Here is a 24,288-nt window from a genome sequence, read left to right as displayed (position 1 = left end):
TCTTCCCAGGAACAGACCCTACCAAACAGGTGAACCTCTGCAAACCCAGCTGTCAGGGATTCACCTTTTTCCTTCTTTCCTTTGTTCGAGTAGAACTTTAAAAACTGAAATTCCTTTTGCGCACCTTTGACTAGGAGGTTTTTCTCAAAATGGTGCTGTGAAAAAATTAAAGTTAACAGTCTTATGACACCGCGCAGGAGAGAATAGACCCAGTTCCACCTACTGGCTGTGCCAGGTATTGAATAACGGAGAATTGACCGTAACCTAGCAACTAATTTAGAAACATGGAGCGATATAATCACAGTGTCAAATACCCTGAGGAACTTTCAGTCATCAAATTCAAACACATGGTTTCTGACACGCACTTATCTTCAGTCGAGTTTGGTCAATATCTACTACTGTGATTTGCAACAGGCGATAAGCTCTAATCCGTCCATTATATTTGAAAAATAAATTGCTGTGATAAAGTTCCCAAAGTCCAGAAATGTTTCTAACGTTGTTTTTCTGATGCACTCCTCCGCCAGGGTTCAGAAATAGTAACAGGTAACGTGAAGAACGGGACTTACTTCCGAATCCACACCAACAAGTACAAGATGGTGGAAACCATCACGTGCCTTTCCAAAGTGCCTTTCCCTGCCTCCAACTACATCCGCCTGTTCGGCCAGCACGAGCAAGTCCTCAACAACCTGTGCGCTCGATACAAGGATGGGCTGGTCCCAGACCTCTACAGGTGAGCTGGGCGTTGCCCTTTCCCGGGGGTTATGGGGTGGGGGGAATGCAGACACAAGCCATGGATGTCTTGTGAATGAGGGAGGGGTTTTGTGATACGCCAGGAAGTACACGGGAACCCCTGGGAGAAGCTAGAGCTTCTCAACAGTGAAGAGTATCAGACCCACCAGCACTGGAGAGGCCCACGGAGAAGAGCACAGGCTCTTGGTGTGTCCACAAGTGGCTGCACGGCCACGTGCAGGCCTGGGTCCCAGACGCATCCGTGCACGGCCTCCACGCCACAGATGATATTCAAGTCTCTCTTGAGACACAGGCTGCTAAGAGCAGTGGTCAGAAACGTAAGAGGTCGATTTGGGGGCAGGATGGAGGTATCTGGTCCTGGGGGGAGTTCCAGCACCACGGACAGGCTGTCTGTGACCCCAGCCGCCTCCTCACGGCACATGCTCAAGCAGAGGGGGCGACCGTTTGCCTAAGACGTTGGGAAGGAATTCTGCTCCAGCAGGTTGGTTAGACTGGGGGCTCTAGATCCCCAAATGGAGCAAGTCAGCACTCCGTTTGGGGCCCTGTTTGCGAGCCTGCTCATGGCAATGCGTGTAGCTGGAGTTTGTGTGTTTTCCCTGCTGTGTGGTATTCCGTGTGTAAGATAACTGTGTCACAGCTCATCCGTCCATTTTCCTGTCGATTGATGTTCATATTGTTCCAGTTTGGTGCCATTGGCATCGTGGGCACACCTGTGCAGGAATTTGTCTCGGGTGTACTAGGTGACACCCAAATGTTCCCCACGGTAGTGGTGTCTGTTACCCTCCCTCCAGCCAGCCATGAGAGCCCTCCGCAGCCCTGGCAGTCCTTGGCACCGTTCAGCTTGAACATTTGGCCACCCTGGTGGTGTGGAAAGGTGTCTACCCAGGGTTTCAGTGTTCTCTTTCCTGATTTATTTATTTATTTTTTTGTGTGGTACGCGGGCCTCTCACTGTTGTGGCCTCTCCCGCTGCGGAGCACAGGCTCTGGACGTGCAGGGTCACGCGGATGCTCCCAGACCGGGGCACGAACCTGTGTCCCCTGCATTAGCAGGCGGACTCTCAACCACTGCGCCACCAGGGAAGCCCCCCCTTTCCTGATTTCTAATGTGGTTCAGTGCCTTTTCATTTGTTTGTGGGCCATTCATGGTAGTTTCTGGGGAAATGCCTGTTTATGACGTTTGTCCCTTTTTGGGGGGCGGGGGTCGTCTTCTCTTACTAACTCACAGGAATTGTTCGTATATTCTGGATACAAACTTGGTTGTTTACGTTTCCTTCGTACGTCTTCTTGCATTCTGAGGCTTGTCTTTTCACTTTCTTTATAGTGTCAATTAACAGATATTCTTCATTTTAAAATCATCTGTCTTTTTCCCGATGTCTTGGATATTTTTGTCCCTTTGCTCTTCTAATAGTTTTACAGTAACCTTGTGCCGCTCCGTGAAAAGCCCCACTGGATTTGATAGGAAATGCATTAAACCTTAGATCAATTACATAAGAGTTGACATCTTTGATATTAATTTTAGTCTCATAACATACTAGTTAACCCTTGAACTATAGTGTCAATATAGTCAAAAGTCGAAAGTCTGAGTATAACTCACCTTCTGCCCTCTGTGCCTGTGGTTCCACATCCTCGGATTCAGCTAAGGGCCGATCAACCAAGCATGGATCGTGTAGTACTATAGTATTTACTACTGAAAAAAATTTGTAAGTGGACCCACGCAGTTCAAACCACGATTGTTCAAGGGTCAACTGTGTAGATCTTGATCTATGTGGGTCTGTTTAATATCTTTCAGTAAAGATTTATCATTTTCTCCGTCAATGGCTTGCTTAATTTTTGTTTGATATGATCCAAAGTTCTTTATATTTTTATTGCTGTGGTAAATATCATTTTCTTACTGATTGCTTCTATATAGTGTATAGAAATGTGCTTTTTTATGGTTCTGGATTCTGCAACTTTGCTAAACTCCCTCATTCATTCAGATAATTTACCTGTAGATTCTTTTAGATTTTCCACACAAAAAAATTATGTCATCTGCAAATAATGACGGTTTTGTTTGTCTCTTCTTTTTAAATCTTTGTAACTTTTATTTCTTTTTCCTGTCTTACTTCACTGGCTAAGATTTGTGGTAAAGTTTGGGATAGAAGTAGTGAGGGATGACACCCTGGCCTCATTCTTAATTTTAAAGGGAATTCGTTCAATATTAAGTGTGTGATGTTTGCCATACATATTTTTGTAGACACCCTTTATCAGGATAAGGAAGTTTCTTTTTATTACTGGCTTGCTAAGCATTTTTATCATGCACGGATTTTTATTTTTTCCCAGAAAGAGTACTTAACTTTTTTTTTTTTTTTTTTTTTTTGCTGTACACGGGCCTCTCACTCTTGTGGCCTCTCCCGTTGTGGAGCACAGGCTCCGGACGCGCAGGCTCAGCGGCCATGGCTCATGGGCCCAGCCACTCCGCGGCATGTGGGATCTTCCCGGACCGGGGCACGAACCCGTGTCCCCTGCATCGGCAGGTGGACTCCCAACCACTGCGCCACCAGGGAAGCCCAAGAAAGAGTACTTAACTTTTGAAACCTTTTATGTGTGAGGATATCTTCCTATATGTTTCCCATTATAAACTACATTTTGATAAAATATCAAATTCCTTAATCATAGGCTTCCCCTCCTCAGGTCTTTGTAGACATGACTCCAACATTTATTTAAAATAAAGAAAATTACAAGTATTTAGAAAGTGAATTCATTTGTTCCTCAGCTTGTGGGTAGGATTTTATTGTGGCTCTCAATCTTACACAAAATATTTGAGTTAGAGGGGAATCAGTTGTTCGTCAAAGAACATTTTTATGGGAGCTATGTATTGAGTCTTCTCTGAAAAGAAAATATTTTCACATTTGACCAAATTCAGTTTGTTTTTCCTGAGAAGAGATGCTGAAAGAGACAGACTTTGTGAGCTCGAGACCACTGGTCTGGGCACAGCTGTTAACTGAGGACAGTAATAAGTTTAAAAGTGAATTTGATTTGCTGGGAGTGAATATTTGGTATGGCAAAATGGGACAACACTGGCTATTAGGACGTGCCAACTGACATCTGTAAGAAAGGGGACAGGGGGATGGTGGCTGACCATGTTCTAGTGTGGTACCCAGGGCGCTGCCAGGCCCCGTCCGTCCCTCCCGGATGCCTGTTAGTGCACGAGCAGCTGCGGCCACGTTCTTTTCAAGTGCCACGAAATGCTGCCAGGGCCCGTGCTGACTCTTGGCCCAGCACTGCTCGCCCTGTCTGTTGTCAGACCAACTGGCAAGGCTCTTTCCAAGCAGGCAGGGTGAATGGTTTAGCTGATTTTGGCCGAGATATGATTACCGATTGTTTCCCTGACCTCGGCAGCACCAGTAACATCTCTTGTTCAAATCTGGGTGCGTTTCCATCTGTTGTGTCTGGGGGTACCTTCCTCCAGGCTGGGAGGGCTGACCGTTAACCAGCCGCTCTGTCTTCTGCAAGACAGACATGACCTCAAGGTCAAGTTCCTCTCCAGGTTCAAAGAAACCCTCTGGATCCTTTCTCTCCACTTCCCTCAATCTATTCTCACCCCATCAAGGGCCAGGACAGAGGAGGTGCTGGTGGCCCCAGTGGGAATTGTGGCAGCCACTCAGGCAGACGCCGTAGCAGCCAAGGCCTCACCAGCCGTGTCTCTGGCTGCCTGCGGACAGGCTCACTTGGAGCCATTTGGGGACACGTGGTGGCTGCCGAGCAGTCAGCCGCTGTGACACCCAGGCCGACAGCTGTCACAGGACAGCAGTGCCGCTGAGGGTCTGGAGCCAGGCTGGCTTGGATTCTACCTCTGTTTCATCCTTTGTTTTCCCCTTGGCGCTCCAGTGCAAACCACTGGTGATGGAGAGAATAAATTCACCCCTGGTGACTGTGTGTGTGCGTGCATGTGAGTGTGTGCCTGTGAATGTGTGTGCCTTTGTGTGTGAGTGTGTCTGTTAGTGTGTGTGAAAGAGAGAGAAATAAATGGATGGGTTGACGGATTTATCACTTTGGAAAAAGAATGGAGTCCCTGTAATTTATCTGTTCCTTTCTGAACCAACCAGCATTTGAAAGTCACATAACAAATGTGTTACAAAATGGACTTTTCCGCAATCTTCCCCTCAGAGCACCTGTGCCCTGCGGTGTCCCACGTACGCGTGCACACGCCTGTCACAGCCCCTGCAGCTCTCGCCCACCCCCTCTGACGATGTCTAGAAGGGGCCGCTCCTTCCCTCCACCTGCTGGGCTGCTTCGCCCTCAGACACTGGGGCAGAAGCAGCTTCCACGGGGGTGCCAGTTATTCGGAGATGGGAACCGTGCGTGGAGAGGAAGGGGAGGTGGAGGCGGGGCCCTGCGAAGTCCCCATCACGGGGCTCTAACAAGGCCTGTCCCCTGTCCTCCCTGCTTCCTTACCTCTGCCTCATCTTCATGTACGCCGCTTAGCGGTGACCCTGCAAAGAAAAGCTCCTGCCTACCGACTTCCCCTACACCATGGCCTTAATTAACAGTCTGTAGCATCCTTTATCCTCACGGCGTGAATAGGTCTTGCCCTGGCTTCTTTGTGTGAGCCCATCAGATACTCATAAACCTTGATTAAATCACCTCTTCTCACATCTTAACGTGCTCAGCTCTCAAAGGCTGCCCTTGCCCGGCCCTCTCCTCCTGCGAGCGCTGCGTCCCCCTCCACGCTTCCCAAATGCTCGGATGCCTATTTTTAATGGCTAAGTGCTGCTGTGCACAGTGTTCTAAATGGGATTTGAGCAGGCCCTTTAAAAGGCTGCCGTTACCTTTTTGAACCACGTAGCCCAAGGAGTGACTCCCTCAGGAAAGCTGCCGTGCGCTATCTCTGTCTTCAGAGAAGCCAAGTAGGACGCTGCCAGCCCGCGCAGCCTCCTAATTCCCTTATTAGACTCAACTGGAATCATTTAATCATGACTTAACGTGTTTTTCAGTTCCCCTGTAGTCAGTGACCTTGTGCTATGCCCGGCAGGATATCACACACTAAATACTAGGTGCCCATTTTTCCAGACTTGTCAAAATTTTATTGAACTATGGCTGCCCACTCCAACTTGTCAATTTTTTGGTGCACGCCTAAAATTTGTTGGATAATAGTTCTCCCCAGATGCAACTTTCCCTGTTGGCTGCTTACCGAGTCACCCCCCTGCCCTTCTGGAGACCCTTTAGATCAGTGTTCCTGTCCATCATTCATTTCAGATAATGCCAATTCCATTTCATAGCCTTATAAAGAATCCTTTTTCAAGTGATTTGCTAAAATCAAAATCCATCCTCTTGGGACGTCCCTGGTGGTCCAGGGGTTAAGACTCCGTGCTCCCAATGCAGGGGGCCCAGTTTCGATCCTTGTTCGGGGAACTAGATCCTGCATGCCACAGCTAAAGATCTCACATGCCACAATGAAGATCCCTCGTGCCACGACTAAGACCTGGCACAGCCAAATAAATAAGTAAATAAATAGATAAATATTTTTAAAAATCCATCCTCTTCATTTTGCTTCCCCGTTATTTAACTCTATTTCTCCACCCTTGTGCATGTTCACACACTTTCACCTGGGGCTCCACACTGGTCATTCCCTGGCCTCGTTGATCCAAGAGGCATCTCCTTGCCCACTGGTTTTCTCATACGATCACGTTGCGTGTGAGGCTGAACCCATGTTTTGGAATATCTCTCATTACTGAGACGGTCAACCTTAGGTCTCAAAGTATAGACCAATGAAGGGGCCAAATTCCATTTAACACAACCTGTGTCCATTTTTATTTGTAATATTGCTCTGACTAAAAGACTAGGATTCTTTTTTTCTAGTATATGTCATCTCCTTCCTTCCCACAGTGCCATTGTATAGCATTAACCTTTCCTGGGATGAAGGGCAAGATTGTTTTAAGCGGTTTGGAAGTCATGGCCAGAACATGTCCCTTCAGACATTCATCCCAAGATGATAACATGCAGGAAAAACAAACGCAGGCGTGCACACGGTCAGGGCTGAATGTTAAGGTAATGACCCTGGAGCAGTGCTTGGAGTCTGGAGCTTTGCTTTTTCATCTCTTATCCGATGTGTTCCAATAATTTGCCTCATTCGTCATGAAATTATAGTTTGGCATATTATCCCAACATTTATCAGAAAGGCCTGGATTGAGATATTTTTATGGTTTTGAGGTGTCTGGAAGGTACATTTTCTTATTTCAACTGCCTCAGTCTCATTCGTGTTAGTGAGAATCTTTGCCTTGAGGACAGTACCCATAAGTGAGTGAAAGAGAAGTGCGTATCCCATCTCACAGCCAAGATTCATTTCAACGTTAAAGGCCTTTATTAATGAGAATGTGTAAAGTCTCATCAGGCGCACGCAGTGCCCATTCCCATCAGTCTAAAGTGAAGGATGGGGGCTTCCTTGGTGGTGCAGTGGTTAAGAATCCACCTGCCAATGCAGGGGACACGGGTTCAAGCCCTGGTCTGGGAAGATCTCACATGCCGCGGAGAAACTAAGCCCGTGAGCCACAACTACTGAGCCTGCGCTCTAGAGCCTGCGAGCCACAACTACTGAGCCCGTGTGCCACAACTACTGAAGCCCACATGCCTAGAGCCCGTGCTCTGCAACAAGAGAAGCCACCGCAATGAGAAGCCTGCGCACCACAGTGAACGGTAGCCTCTGCTCGCTGCAACTAGAGAAAGCCTGCACAGCAACCAAGACCCAGCGCAGCCAGAAATAAATAAGTAAATAAATTACTTTAAAAAAATAAATAAAGTGAAGGATGAGGGACAGGAATGCACATTTCTTCACCCTCCTGGTTCCATGTGAATGCCCCTGTCCTTATGTCACCACCTCTGAGCAGGCCTCACCATCTCCTGAAACAGAGGAGCTTGACTGTCTCCCTACTATAAAAGAAAATGATTGCTTTCAGTATCTGAAGGGAAACAGGGATATTTAAATCACATCTTAGTACCTGGGGGAGATACCTGCAGCGCAGGGATCCAGCATCCCAGACACCGTGCTGCAGTGTGACCCGTACGCGGGACAGTTCACGTGATGTGGGACACATAACTCACATATGCATCTGTTGGACCACATCTACAATATTATGAAAAATTTCAAACTTTTCACCTAGCTGTATAAAAATAAACAAACACTTCATGGCGAAACCACCACTGCCGTCTGTAAGCTCTAGATAGCCCCCCATCTCCACAGCTGCCGAACCAGCCACGTTTCTGTCACGCTTGCCCGTACACTCGTGGTATATATCCTAAGGTAATTTGGTGTGAAAACCCAACAGTGCATAAGAGTGAATCCTTACTTCTCCATCCTAGAGTGGAAAGGACGCTAGACTGAGATGGGTTCAATTTCTGCGCTGTTGTTTACTAGCCTTGCAAACTTGGGCAAGACATTTAATCTCACTGAGCATCCTCTTCCTCATTTCTGAAGTGGAGATATCACCAACGATCAAACTGCCCACATCGCAGGATAAAAGCAGATGATGATGCGGAAGTATTTAAAAGACGTAAAGTAATATACAAACGCCAAGTTTCGTCATTACTTTAGCTCAAGTGTTCACGTTCCCTCTAAGTCCATACTAGCCTTTATGGAGAGGCACTCTTTCAGCCTTTTACACAGTTTTCCTTCTCCCTCCCAAGTTAATACAAATTTAAGGAAATACGATGCTTCTTTTAAAATCAAGTAAGCAAATGTTTTAAAATTGCATTTATATATGTGCTTGCTATGTCCTGTTTTAAAAATTATCTTATTGGAGGTACTCTTGAAATTTCACGTGCTTTTTTTTTTTCAGAGTCATGCTCTGAGGAAAAAAAAAACTTGGGGAGAGGTCATTATCAAGAATTAAATATGTGCGAAATCAGGTGCTTTATTCAGAGTTAGTGATGTATGAAGACTGTACCTCCCAGGGCGCTAAGAGCAAAGGAATGGGTCACACGTTTCTGTATAAGCAACACTTAAAGACGATTTCATTTCAAGACACTGCCACCAAAAGCAACCACGTAGGCTCTGAATAGCATCTAAGATTTGGAATCATGAGCTGTTTGAGTTATAAAGTACATCTAGAATCATATAGTTTTAAAAATTGCTTCGGAAAATTGTTTCACGCATTGTGAAGAGTTACCAACACCTTAGATCTGCACCGTCCCATATGACAGCCAATTGCCAGGTGTGACTTTTAAATTTTAATTAGGATTAAAAAAAATTAAAAGCTCAGCTCCTTGGTCACACTTGCCATGGCCTGCGTACTCAACAGCCACACGTGGCTAGTGGCTACCATATTGGATAGCGCAGGATAGATGACATCCATCATGGCAGAAAGTTCTACTGGGCCGTGATGGTGTAGGCCAGTCACATTCATGGACGTGGTAATGAGTGGTGTGGAGCAGTGCATCTCTGGACAATCATTTCCTAAAGTGCTAATCACCAGGCCCATTTGGTTCTGAATCCCTGACTTGCAGATGTGGTAGCTCAGAGATGGGTGCTCAGTGAAAGCCCCGGGGGGGAGAAGGAGGAAGTGATATCGCTCTATACCTGCTTTTGTGGGGTCAACTGGAAAGGAGATTCTCCCCAGATCACATGCCAAGGGTGGACAGAGGGGGAGCAAGGACAGCGTGGGAGAAGGGGCGAGGCAGTCGAGCTCCCTGGGGCCCTTGGTCACACTAGGGGCTTCCTTGTGTACAGTTCAGCTGACCCCACCCCAGCCAGCCCGCACTTCCTCACCAGTTATCCTCAGCAGACTCAGTTACTAACATTCTAGCCCTTGTCGGACCCCAGGTCTTGATCTGGGGCTCAGCAGATCTGACTGGTATGTTCAGAACTGACTAGATGCCCTCTGAGCATCTTTTCAAACTTTTGCTGCAGGAACTAAAGTCCTTTATAGATTTTCTTCCTCCTTTCCACCTGGCGGCCTGTGGGTCAAAGGTATTATTTATGAGTCTAAAATAATCGCTGATGAGCCAATGGTCATCTCCAAGGCTACCAAGTTGCTTTAATATAAATACCTCTTTACCAAGCTCCAAGAAACAACAGAATTGTTCTATTGTTATTGGAATTGTCAACATAAACACATTTCAGAAATCTTTCAGTCTACTGAACTGTGAGAAGAAACTGGCCTGCCTGCCTACATTTTTTATGGCCCAATAATGCAAAAAGATGCTCCAAAGCCACCTGGGCAGAGTGGAGTATCACGCACGCGATGCTCTCATCCCCCTCCCCCTAGGCCTGGATCTTTATATGTTTCTTTTTGAGGATTCTGTTGTACATTTTTTTACTCTTTAGCATTTTCCATTACAAAAGCAATACATGTTTGTTATATAAAATTTAGAAAAATATTTTAAAAGCTAAGTAGAATACAAAGTCCATACCTAATCCCACTACCCAGAACCTATTTCAGATGACTGAGCTATATAAGATGAGAAGAGTTGAAGAGTCACTGCTATCGGCTCCCAGAATTAAGACCTGCAACAAGCTTGTGGACGGTCCACAGACCCTCTCTTGTGACCAGGTGCTAGGAAGGACCTTAACTGTGGTCCAGCACGCTCACCTCGGAGATGAGAAAACGAAAGCGGCAGGGCTGGCCGTGGCTCACAGCCACGAGGGTGGCATCAGGAACATAAGAATCAGAGTCCCCTGCCTCCAAGTCCAGTTCCCTTCATACAGGACCAGAGGAGCACGTTTCCCGTTGTGCAGTGACATCATTTAGAGAAAGCACCTGCTTGGAACATGAGAATAATTTTGCTTCTCTGACAAAATACCTCAGGGGATGACCAGGATGATTCACATGTGGAGGAAGAAAACATTAGAACTTCTGTTTATATTTTTATTTTAAGAAAAAAGGAGAGCAATCAGGCTTTATTCGTATTTGAAGCACAAATACTGGCACCCTCTTGGGCCAGATGAAAGACAGATGTGTGTTCTACATGGACTCAACACATCGAGTGTTACAGGGGGATGTCACAGCTTAGAGGGGTCAACCTTATTAGTGAACTTGGAATTACTGCAGTTTTTGTGTGTCTGGTTTTGTGGATTTATAAATAATGATCTGGTTTTAGCTAAACTAACCTCCACAGCATGGGCAAGATCATTTAAAGGACTCCTCCAAAGAAACCACAGATTGAAAATCCTGGGAAAGCATGCATGCATAAACCAGGAAAAGGCAGAGCTGACCTGTCTCCAAGTCCTCAGACGGGATCTTTACCGGCCGTATTATGAGTAAGCACAACGATGAATCCTCAGTCAGGGTTCAGTTGCAGACAACAGAATCCTCTCTGGCTAGTTCAAACAGAACGTGATGTACTGCCAGTGATAGGTGGTTTATAAAATTCCTTGAATGGGGCTTCCCTGGTGGCGCAGTGGTTGAGAGTCCACCTGCCGATGCAGGGGACACGGGATCATGCCCCGGTCCGGGAAGATCCCACATGCCACGGAGCGGCTGGGCCCGTGAGCCATGGCCTCTAAGCCTGTGCATCCGGAGCCTGTGCTCCACAACGGGAGAGGCCACAAGAGTGAGAGGCCTGCTTACTGCAAAAAAAAAAAAAAAAAAAAAAATTCCTTGAATGGGCTGGAGGAGCAGGCTTTAAACTGGCTTCAGGGAAAATTCAGAAATCAGCTCTACAGACCTGGCCAACCTCTGCCACATTGAGGAATGTGTGGAGTCAGGAAACTGCCAGTCCACAACCACACCTTCTCTGCCGCAGTCCACACCAGCAGAATGGGTCCCCTAAGCCCTGCCTCTCACTGCCCATGGGATTCTGGTGCAGCCAACACCAAATGCTACCAGGACCAGGCTTGCCAGCAAAGGAAGAAAAACAGTGGAAACATGGTCTCCGCCTCATAGTACTCATGCCCACCTTCCAAGTCCTCCATGAGGGTGTCTCTTTGGAGGATGCTTGGTCTCATGTAGAACCTACACCAGAGACTCGGTCCCAGGTAGAACCCACATTTCCACTGCCTGGAAAATCTAGTCTTTCCCTTTCCTACCTGGTATTTTGGGTAAGTCATGCTACCAGGGGTCTGGAATGCAGCTGGATGAACTAGTCTGTAATATCTCCCATAACTAACTAATCAAATCTGACCAGAAATCAGCACCCCCCCAAAATGCAAAACCATCAAGAAGAACACTTGAAATTTGAATTTACATCTGTATCAATAAAGATGAACTTTGTCCTAATTATTTATAGGTTGACAAACCCTTATCCAACATCCTAGGAGCAGATATTACATTTTTTAAAAAAAGTTGTTTGGGGAGTAGATTTATCCTCTCACCTGAAATAACTAAAAAACTTTAGAAAATGTGAAAAAACATTCAAAAATAAATATTGGACATAAGACAATGAAGGACAGTGATCTCTGAGAATCTGGAAAGAAAGAAGGTGAACCCTGAAATTACTCCAGCTTGCTGCCTTAGAATTTCCAAGCTGTGGCAAAGGGACAGGAACCCAGCAGACTCCCTGAGTTGAGGACTGGAACTGTGAGTGTGCAGAGGCCAAGGCAGCTAGTGTTCTCAGGACAAGGAACTGGAGGGGAGGTCGCTGCTCAGAGAGAGGGGCGTGGGGATCAGCAGGAGGTCCCTCTTGAAAATTCAGTCTAGTCCTGCTCAGTGCATGCAGGAGAGGAAACCCCCCAAGTCTGGGAAAGTATCACTCAAAGGACTAGAGGTTATATTTCCTGGCACTCACACAGGGCTGGGAACAGTGTGTGTATTTCCACCAGCCAGCCTGGAGAACCTCAAGATTCATCAGCGGGTAGAGTATACACTTACGGTCTCCCCTCAGTGGTGAGAAAAATGAACATGCATCCAAAGACTCAGGAAAATACAACCCATAATGAGGAGAAAAATCAGTCAATTGAAACCAATCTAGAACTGACACAGTTGTTAGAATTAGCAGACAAGCATATTGAAACAGTTATTATAACTGTATTCCACATGATCAAAAAATTAAGTAGAGATGTAGAAGGTATATGAAAGACCCAGATAAAACTTCTAGAGATGGAAACTACAACGTCTGAGATGAAAAAATACACTGGATGGGATTAATGGAAGATTAGACCTTGCTGAAGAAAATATTAGTGAATTTGAAGACATACTAGTTGAAACTACCCAAAATGAAACACAAAGAGAAAAAAAGAATTTAAAGCAACGAGCAGAGTGTCAGTGAGCTATGAGGCAACTTCAAACAGCCTAAAGAAATTATGACCAAATTTTTTTCCAAATTTGATGTAAACCATAAACCCACAAATCCAAGAAGCTCAGTGAATGTCAAGCATGAAAAAACATGAAGAGGAAATCAGTATGGAGGTTTCTCAAAAAGCTAAAAATAGAACCACCATATGACCCAGCAGTTCCATTCCTGGATATATATCTGAAAGAAACAAAAATACTAATTCAAGGGACTTCCCTGCTGGTCCAGTGGCAAAGATTCCATGCTCCCAGTGCAGGGGCCCTGGGTTCAATCCCTGGTCAGGGAACTAGATCCCACATGCTACAACTAAGAGTTCGCCACAACTAAAGATCCCACATGCTGCAACTAAAGATCTCACGTGCTGCAACTAAGACCCAACTAAGAGAAGCCAAATAAATAATTTTTTTAAAAACCCACTAATTCAAAAAGATACATGTACCACAATGTTCAAAGCAGCATTATTTACAATTACCAAGACATGGAAGCAACCTGAGTATCCATCAACAGATGAATGGATAAAGAAGATGTGATATACAGATATATACAATGGAATACTACTCAGCCATAAAAAGGAATGAACTTTCCCCATTTGTAACAACATGCATGAACTTGGAGGAAATTATGCTAAGTGAAATAAGTCAGACAGAGAAAGACAAATACTATATGATGTCACTTATATGTGTAATGTAAAAAAAAAAACCAACAAAAAATAACTAGTGAATATAACAAAAAAGAAACAGACTCACGGATACAGAGAACAAACGAGTGTTTACCAGTAGGGGGAGGGAAGGGGGAGCAATATAGGGATAGGGGAGTAAGAGGTACAAACTACTAAGTATAAAATAAGCTACAAGGATATATTGTACAACCCAGGGATATAGCCAATATTTTATAATAACTATAAATAGAGTATAAGCTTTAAAAATTGTGAATCACTATATTGTATACCTGTAACATATAATATTGTACAATAGAAAAAGTTACACCAAGGCATATCATAATCAGACTGCTCAAAACCAGTGATAAAGAGAACGTCAAGAAGGAACAAGAGAAAACATTGTTTTCAGAGGAATAAAGATAAGAATGACAACAGATTCCTCATCAGAAACAATGCAAGTGAGAAGTCAGTGGACTAACATCTTTAAAATACTGAATTTTTTTTCAAATTTGAGAACAAGTTTATCACATATTATATAACATCTCCAGCCTAATACATAGCATAACATCCCCTTATATTACATAGATTACCCTACCTACCCCCAACCAACATCTGAGTCATTTTCTATCCCATTACCCTGTTTAACTCCTCTGTTGGTTTGTTCTCCCAGTTGATAACACCACCATGACCCCAGAATTCATATGTTGAATCACTAATCCCCAGTGTGCCTATATCTGGAGATAGGGTCTTTAGGAGGTAATTAAGGTAAAATGAGGTCACAAAAGTGGCGCCCTAATCCTGTAGGACTGTAGCCTTGTAAGAACAGGAAGAGAGAGAGGGACATCTCTGTTTCTCTCCTCCATCTGAGGACACAGTGAGAAGGCAGCCGTCTACAAGCCGGGAAGAGAGTCCTCACCAGAACCTGACCATACTGGCACCCTGATCTTGGACTTGCAGCCTCCAGAACTGTGTGAAATAAATGTTTATTATTTAAGCCACCCAGTCTGGGGTATTTTGTTATGACAGCCTGAGCTAGGCCAGATTTACATCCCAAGTTTGGTGCTGCTTTATCTCCCCACAAGGGCAGAGGGTATTTTGCGGCTTCCAACAGCCGCCCGCCGTGCTGCGCAAGGCACATGGTACCCCCCGGGCACTCCCATTCAGCCACCATGGGAACGACCTCCATGTCAGCTTGTCCTGGGTTTGACCCCTACTTCTGACATTATACCAGCCTCAGGTTCCTTATCGGGAACTTGGTTCTCACTCGGTGGTGACAAGGTGTGAAAAGGAGAGTGCACATCTCAGAAAACACACCTGGGAGTCCCTCAGACCTCACTTACCAGTGTTGTCTTAGGCAGGTAACTGTTCCTGTAAGCTTCGTTTCCCTTACCTGTAAGTGGGGCTTATACCAGCTTCCAGCCCTTGCCGTGAAGACTAAACGAGATGACCTGCAGGAAGTATTCGGCTCAGAGCCTGTCCTGGAGGAGTCACGGCACAAACACTCTCTTTGCTGCACTTCTGCTCCAGGCGGGGCTGGTGGCTGCCCTGGGGTCGCCCTGCCTCAGGCCCTGTGCATCCCCGAACCTGGCACCCACCCAGGATCCCTTGCAGAGTGACAGATGGCATAGCCCCAAGTTCCTTCTCTCCAAAGACACTTTTTGTCACCCACCCAGCAAACTCCGAGCTGGGTTTTGTGACTTATTATTCCCTCTATCTGGTAATTTGGGGAGAAGAGAACTCCAAATGCCACCAGCGACACACCCGCAGCTGCTAATAGGAGCCGCTGTTTGCATCCCACGGTCCTGTCTTGGCCCCAGCGGCTCTGACAGCTGCCGGAGCACTGTTTGCCAGGCCAGGATACGTGCCGAAGGCTCTGAGGGCAGAATAGAGCCCAGCACAGTCACGCTGGGATCTCGGAGGCTCGCAGCATTAATAATCTATAGTTCAATCATTAGGAGCAAATCCAAGTGAAATAGGAAGATATACACCACGCTGGAGGCTGTGAGGCTGCTGGGAGGTTGCTCCGTGGCGGGCTTAACGATCCGCTCCCGGCCACCAGCAGCCCCAGCTGACAAGCGGCGCCTGCAAGCTGCAGGCTTTCTGCACGTGATAATTGAACAAAGCTAGGCCGCCTTCAAGATGTTAACACGGATTCGCCACCAAGGATCTGCCAGGCTTGTCAGGCCCCCGAATCGAAACCTCTCCAGGGCACCCTGAAGGGTGTCCATGGGGTCAGTTATTGCCCTCTGGACGGACCTGCAAGTGGATCTTTCTGGTTGCAGGTCTGAGGCTCCTGGGGTCCTGGCAAGGATTTAATATATGAACGTATATAACCCCACCCTGATTTCTCCAATTACAAACCGGACCGAAGTGCTAAACTAGGGCTTTTTTTGCACCGGGTCAGGCTGTAGCACATGGAGTAGGAAGATAGCTGAGGCAGAGAAGCATTTTTAATTTCAGGGTTTTCTTTAAAAAAATCAGTCATTTCAAGTTGGATAAAATGTTAAAATTTTTTGTGGTTGTTGATTTTCTTCCTGGTCATAACCATTAGTCGGGAACCTCTGCAAGTGACAGAACTGAAACCCCAGAAGAGACTGTAATGTCACCCCCCAAAGCACCCCCTCCCCTTCCTGCAACAGCCAGGAACCCCCTCCTCCTTGTCACCCTCCGTAAGAGACTGGAGGCTTGTTCTTTGGAAAATGTGAACTGGAGAGACTGAGACGGGAGGGCAGCAGACCCAAGAGAGGAAAAGTGTGAAGAGAGAAGGAATCAGATGAACGTCCCGATACTGACCGGTAGAGTCCCTCGTCCCCCTCTGCTGCCCTGTCCCCAGCATGGCAGTAGTCGGAGCAGAGGTATCGGAAGACGAAGTCAAGGACACTTCAGGAAAAAGAGAACAAGGCCTTTTATCTGACTAATAGGAATTCCTGAGACAGCAGAGAAAACTCAGTTGGGCAGAAGGTAAAAAAAAATGCCCAGAACTGAAAGATATCAATCTCCAGATTGAAAAATGCACAATAAATGATAAACAGCCCGAGGCTCTCTGTGATGAAATTCCAGACACCAGCGATAATGAGAAGCTCCTACAAGTGTCTGGTGAGGAAAGCACGTCACTTAGAAAAGAACAAGGGTCAAAATAGCACCAGGTTTCTCAATAGCAACCCCAGAACCAAACAAACGATGGGCAACGTCCCCATCCTTCTGAAAGGAAATATTTCCAGCAGTAATTCTATGACCATCCTTCAAGGAGGTACCAAGGACAGAGAACTGTCCCTGCCCATACGTGAAGGAGGAATGGCACGGTTAGAATGTCACCATTTTGCAACCCCTCCTGAATGAAAGGACATGGGGATGTGGCTGCTGACACAGAAAAAGACACAGCCAGACACCCTGTGCTACTTGTCGGGAAAACACACCACCTTGAAAAAAAATTGAACCTGAATCTGTCCAGAACCTTAGGTCTACCACCAGTTTATGGGAAATAGAGGAGACAGAGGAGCATATTCACTAAAACCACAGAGCTTCTGTCCGCCAAATTCAGAGTGTAGGAAACTGTACGGAGCAAACAGCCTGACTCCTTCCACAAATAAACTGCAAAAAATGAAAGAGAGATGGGGTTGGGAGCCTGTGGGATAAAATAGACTTTATAAGCATATCAACTGATTTGGATCCTGATTCAGATAGGCTGTAAAAAAAATTATGCCCTTTATGACATTATTGGAAATTTGAACACTGGATGTTTGATGATGTTAAGGAATTAATTCATTTTTAAATGTGAAGATGATATTGTAGTTACACATATTTTAAGAGAAGTATCTTTACCTTTCAGAGATACACATTGAAATATCTGGGATATTCTTCAAAATAACCCCAGAGGGAGAAGAGTAGATGGGGCTAGAAATGACACAAGATTGGCCATGTGTTGATAGCTGTTGGAACTGGGTGTCCTTCTAAGTTAAAAGTGCTTTAAAATTCTGCATAATAAAGAGTTATTTTTTAAAGATTATACTCCACTTATATTAATTATAAAATATTGGCTATATTCCCTGTGCTGTACAATATATCCTTGTAGCTTATTTTATACCTAACAGCTTGTACCTGTTACTCCCCTGCCCCTATATTGCCTCTCCCCCCTTCCCTCTCCCCACTGGTAACCACTAATTTTTCCTGTATATAAGAGTTATTTTTAAGAAGCAACCCAAGGACCTACTGTATAGCACAGGGAACTCTACTCAATATCTTGTAATAACCTATAATGGAAAAGACTTTTAAAAAGAATATACATATGTGTATATATGTGTTATGTATGTGGATATAGATATATAGATATACATATTTGAATCACTTTGTTGTACGCCTAAAACTAACATTGTAAATCAGCTATATTTCAATAAAAAAAATTTTTTTAATGTAAAAAGAATATTACCATCAAAAAAAAAACACTGGAGAATAGTGGGGAGAAGTCCCCATGGGCCCAGGGGACAACCAGGCCAGGCCAGGCCAGACAGGAGCACAGAGACAATAACATAGAGGGATCCTGAGGAAAAAAGAATTAATTTTGATTATTTGACATGTTTATTTGGAAAATAATATTGAAGGGCATTTTACATACCTGCTGGAGCATTTTGGAAAAAAAAAAAAAAAAAACTTGCGCTAGATACATTGAAAGCTAAGAAAAAAAAACCAGGGCCGGGCCGTCATTATTTCTAAGAAAAGCAAAAAGTTATACAAGAAAGAAATGTAGTTAGTATTTGCATTGTTAAAATAACATAATCACAGATACTAATTTAACCAAGAGTTGCCATACAAGCTGTTGGGAGAGTTTGGGATTAGGGAGAACTGGGGGTTTGTGCTTAAAAAGATAAATCCTCATTTACCACAACAAGGAGTCGATAGGCATACTTGAAATTCATAAGTAATAATTTGTATCATGCATATAACCAATCACATTTATATCAGTAATCACAGGAAAAACCAGCTCGCTCTGTCTGAGCCACTTACGACTCTGGCTGCAAGCAGCAGAAACCAACCAAAGCTAGATGTAAGCTAAAAAGGAGAATTCATCGTGGTTGTATCTCATAGGAACAAAGGGCGTCGAGATGGCTCCATCTCAGGACGGAGACTACAGTCAGGAAGGCTAAAGCCAGCAGAAGCCAAGCAGTGGCGGCTGCTTTCTCTCTGCAGGTCGGCTTTCTCGGCTTGCCCCTGCCACAGCCCCAAACCCACAGAGAGTAACGAGATGCATCTCAGTCCCAGCTCCAGGTTCCCCACAGAGTGACGGGCATGGCTTGGGGGGTACAGCTTCAAATTATTTGGCACTCTTCCCGAAGAGAGATGGGGTCTGTGCCCCCTCCCTTGAATCTGGGCGAGCTCGTGATGGCTTTGACCAGTGGAGTGCAGCAGAAGCGGGGCTGTGTGACTTCGGAGGCTGAGTTCTAGAAGGCCCCATAGTTCCAGCTTCTTTGCTGGAACATTTGCTCTTAGAGTCCTGACCTGTCAGGTAAGAAGTCCAAGCATCCTGAGGCTGCCATGCTGTGAAGAAGCCCAAGCTGTTTGGAAGGACCAGGTAGACACTCCAGCAAGAGTCCCAGCTGAGCCAAGCTTTCCAGTCATCCTAGCACAGGTGCCAGATGTGTAGGGGAAGAAGCCTCCAGATGATTCCAGCCCCGGCCGTCAGAGTGGCCCCGAAGCATTTGTCTTCCCATGTGGAGCCCCTGCAGTCATAAAGCAGAGCCAAGCCGCCGTGAGCGTAATAAAATGGTTTTCCCTCTGCGCCACTAAGTTTGGGGGTGGTTTTTGCACATCAGCATGGAACTAGAAGGCTTAGATCAGATGCCATCTCGGATCCATGGAATCATGAAGTCACAACATGACTGCTGGGGACCTACCCCCCAAAGAGGTAGGGATGCCAGGAGCAGAGCAGAGTCCAGAAAATTATGGCTTGACAGAATCCCCTCAAGGTGTCCACTCCATTGCCTTTCCTGGTCTCCCGGCAGCCTGTTGCCTACCTAAGCAGAGGTAGATTGACCTCTCTTGAGCCTACTTCTAGTTCTTGCTCTCCCACCAGTAAAGCTATATGTGACACGGTGACACGGTAAATGGTATCATTCGTTCCTTCCCCTCCCGGCCGCATGGTGGTCTTCCAACAGAAACAGTTTCCAAGAAGTGGGGAAGAGCCTCAGAGCTCTGGCATCTTCCCTCCATCTCCAGTACAGAGGAGATCATTAGAGGGCCCTCATGTTGCCTAGCAACCCGTGAATGCTGTTTGCTATCATGTCATTAATATGATATGAAAGTGTTTCATAGAAGACATTCATCTTGAATTAATGAAAATCAGATTTGCTAATATGACACAAAATCTGTTCTTGCTTGTAACTTTCTGTACTTAAGTAGCTTATTTATTGAATTAGACCGTGAGTGGTTTTAAGCTTGAGACTGTCAAAGGATCATAATAATGACTTTGTTTTCAATCATATCAGATGGCTGTTAATGATGTGATTACACACCTATAACCCTGTGATCACCATCCCAGACCAAGCCCCCTCCCCCGAGGTCCAGCCCCACTGCCAGTTAACTGTCTGCCACCCAACTTCTTACTGTTGAAACCTCAGCTAGGAGAGGATTCTGGTTTGAGCCGGTATACTTTCCAGATTATCCACATCTTTCTTTGGAGCTCAGAGAACTGAAGAAGCACCTGTGGCCTAAAGAAGGCTCCAGTGAATAAATGGATCTCACGTCATGTAAGCACGAAAGGAGCTACCAGAATCTATTCAGCCATCCTCTTCTTTCTAAAAAACGATAACAAAAAACCTTAAATATACCAGGCACTAAACAGAGGATAACACAGACAGTCCCCTACTTTCAAACACAATTTACTCTTGAGAAAACAAGAATGGAGTTCAAATGTGCAAAAGCCAGTCATAGACTAGTATCTTATAAGGGGAATTCCCTTTCCATAGAGTCAGAGGGCGATCGCTCAAAGTGTCCTTTACTACCTTTAGCAGATGAGGCTCTGAACTCAGCACTCAGGAAGGAGTTTGGGGGGCATCAGTGGCTAAGATGTGCACAGGCAAGTGGTATTACAGTCAAATACACGGAGCTGACATCCATAAGCCAAGCGCAGCTTCTAAAGGCATCCGGAAAGAAAACTTCCAAAACTCTAAACTGCAGCACTCTATTTCTAGAAGTATTTTTTTAACAAACCTTTTTTTCCTCTATTTACAAACGTAATATATAATCGCTGCATAACCCAAAGGAAACAGGGATATAAAACAGAGAAGTGCGAAGAAGAAACCAAAAGTCCGTAAGCAATCACCCAGAGACAGCCATGGTACATTTTCTGATGTATGTCCTTCCAGGACATTTTATCCTATGAATACATAAATATTTATATATATTTAATAATATTTTCAGTGCTGATTTATGGCTTGCTAATTTGGTTTATCAGGATAGTCTGAACATTTTTTCACTTCTTGGAATATTATTTTAATGGCATGACTTTTCAGTGCCTGAAAAGTGTTCTACCATACGAATGTGTCTTCCTTTGTTAATCAGGTTGCTTCCGGCTTTTTGATCATTAACACTGCAATAAGCATCCTTAATGATACATCTTTTGGCCCTATGTGTGATTATTTCCATTATAGTTTTTTAAGCATTGCTAATTCGTGTTCACTCAACATATATTTATTGGACACCAGTGTGCTGGGTACTTGGGACATAGCCACCAAACAGGAAGACAGACGGGCTTCTTTCCTTCACAGTGCTTGAAATTAAGTAGCAAAGATAGAAATGTTTCAATGGAGGTTAAAAAAATTCTACCATCACCCAAATGAGTGTCTGTCCTTCTCAGTCCCACTCCTCTCCCCAGCACAGACCACATCGTAGAGGCGTGAATGTGTGTTTCTCAAATATACTTTATGTATTTTTCTTTTTTCCATTAATAATACATATTGAATGTCTTTCCGTGTTAGTACACATAAGTCTCATTCTTTTTCATGGCTTCTTTATATCCCATAGAATGACTAAATCCCAGTTTACTTAGCTATTTTCTTATTAATGAATACTTAGATTATTTGCTATTATTTTTCTGTTATTATAAGTAACATTCCCATCTTTATCGGCACTAGTGGAATTTCTGGATCGAAGGGTATGCATATTTACTTTTTGATCAAGACATTAGCTTAGGGACGTCCCTGGCAGTCCAGTGGTTAAGACTCCGCCTTCCAATGCAGGGGGTGCAGGTTTGATCCCTGGTCAGGGAGCTAAGATCCCACATGCCTTGGGGCCAAAAAACCAAAAAACACGAAACAGAGGCAATATTGTAACAAATTCAATAAAGTCTTTAAAAATGGTCCACATCAAAAAATCTTAAAAAAAAAGACATTAGCTTAAATTATCCTCAAAAAGGGTTACTCCAATGTATACCCCCCAATAGCTATGAGAGTGTGTGTTTATCCCCACCCTCACCAACTCTGATATAGTCCACGTTTTAATTTTTGTCAATCTGCAGGAGGAAGAAAGAGTAAGAAAACTATCTTGTACTTTCAGCTTGCATTTCCTCAAATTCCTTGTTTCTATCCTTTGCCAATTTTCTACAGATTGCCTTTTTCTTTTTGATTTATGATAAAATAGGACTAATAATTCTCATGGTACACATGGCAAATATTTTCCTGTATATCGTTTTTTTTAGTTAATAGACTTTTTTTTTAAGACCAGGTCTAAGTTTTCAGAAAAACTGATGGGCAAGGTCAGCATTCCTACATACCCTCCCCTCCACACACACAGTTTTCCCTGCTATTTACGTCTTGAATTCCTGTGGTATATTTGTTACAACTGATGAACCAATACTGATACTTTATTATTAACTAAAGTCCGTAGCTTGTTACCGTTGATTTTTTGTGTTGCACATTCTGTGGGTGTCTTGACAAACATATAATAAGGTATCCATCATTATTGTGTCACTGCCCTAAAAATCTCCTGTGCTCCACCTATTCAGCCCTCCCCACCCCATCCCACCCCCACCAAAAAAAAAAAAAAAAGAAAACCCTGGCAACCACTGATCTTTTAACTGCCTCAATAGTTTGGCCTTTTCCAGATGTCATATACTTGGATTCATACAGTATGTAGCCCTGCAGGTTAGTTTCTTTCACTTAACAATATCCGTGTAAGTTTCGTCCATGTCTTTTCAAAGCTTGATAGCTCATTCCTTTTTATTGATGAATAATATTCTATTGTCGGGATGGACCACAGATTGTTTATCCACTCACCTACTGAAGGACATCTTGGTTGCTTCCAAGTTTTGGCAATTAAGAATAAAGCTGCCGTAAACATTTGTGTGCAGGTTTTTGCATGGACATAGGTTTTCAACTCATTTGGGTGTCAACCAAGGGGCATGATTTGGGATCCTATGGTAACAATGTTTTTTGTTTTGTAAGGAAAAACTGCCAAACTGTCTTCCAAGGTGTCTGAACCATTTTACATTCCCATCAGCAATGAATGAGAGTTCCTGTTGCTCCACATCCTCGCCAGCATTTGGTATTGTCGGTGTTTGCGATTTTAGCTATTCTAATAGGTGTGTAGTGCTATCTCATTTTTGTTTTAATTTGCATTTCCCTGATGACAAATGATGTGGAGCATCTTTTTCTATGCTTATTTGCTCTCTCTATATCTTCTTTGGTGAGGTGTCTGTTAAGATCTTTTGTCCATCTTTTAATTGCGTTGTATGTTTTTTATTGGTGAACTTTAAGAGTTCTGGATATTTTGCACATTAGTCCTTTATCAGACATGTGTTTTGCAAAGATTTTCTCCCAAGTCTTTGACTAGTCTTTTCATTCTCTTATACCATTTGTTTATGATTTTTTTCATATAAATGTTTTAATTTTTACCTAATCACATCTTCTTTAGAGCTTCTGAATTTTGTCTCCTACTTAGGAAAATCTCTTCCAACTGACAATTATAAAGTATTCTATTTTATTTTTTCACTTTTCTGGCTTTTTTTCACATTGACATCTTTAATTCATTTGGAATTTTTTTCATGCTTGTGTATAGTTTAACATGAGACTCTAATTTTACTTTTTCTAAGAAACAACTTTCCCAATAACTTTTAAAATAGTTTATGGGTTTTTTTTCCTATTTAATTGATATGCTACCAGTATCATATACTGAGCTAAATTCTTTCATACAGGTGAGTCCATTTCTGGACTTGCTATCCTGTTATCTTCCATCCTGTTAAATGAAATGTTATTTCATTTCTGTTTCTGGATTCTGCCACACTCTTTGAATTACTGTTGCATTACAGTTTGTTTTGATCTCTTTGATGTGCAGTTTTCTTAGCTATTCTTATACTTTTCCAAATAAATACCATGTCTAATTTCATTAAAAATTAATTTTGGGATTTTAACTGCGTTTTTGAATTTAATTTTTAGGTTAGTTTGGAATATATTTATAAAAGTGAATATTACCATTCATATCTTTGTTTGCTGTCTTCAGTTTGGTTGTTTTCTTCTGATAGGTCTCTTCACAGAGCTTGCACATTTGCTTTTAGATTTATTTTAGTATTGTTTATTGTTTTGTTGCTATTGTAAATGGGATAATTTTATTCTATTACATTTTCTAATTTAAAAAATATTGGTAGATAGGGAAAATATTGGTTTTTGTAAGTTGCTCTAGTCCTGAATTCT

General features: G+C 43.9%; 1 protein-coding gene across 1 annotated transcript in view; it reads left to right on the top strand.

Moving 5' to 3' along the window:
* The window catches only part of CFAP61 (cilia and flagella associated protein 61), a 260,039-nt gene that overhangs the window by 213,626 nt on the left and 22,125 nt on the right, over positions 1-24,288 (top strand). The window contains exon 25 of the mRNA XM_079945951.1: positions 525-730. Within this exon, the coding sequence (XP_079802077.1) occupies positions 525-730 (206 nt within the window). The remainder of the gene's footprint in view (positions 1-524; positions 731-24,288) is intronic.

Source organism: Stenella coeruleoalba, assembly GCF_951394435.1.
Source record: "Stenella coeruleoalba genome assembly, chromosome: 15".
In the NCBI taxonomy this organism is placed as follows: Eukaryota; Metazoa; Chordata; class Mammalia; order Artiodactyla; family Delphinidae; genus Stenella; species Stenella coeruleoalba.
This window is presented reverse-complemented; position numbering and strand designations above follow the sequence as displayed.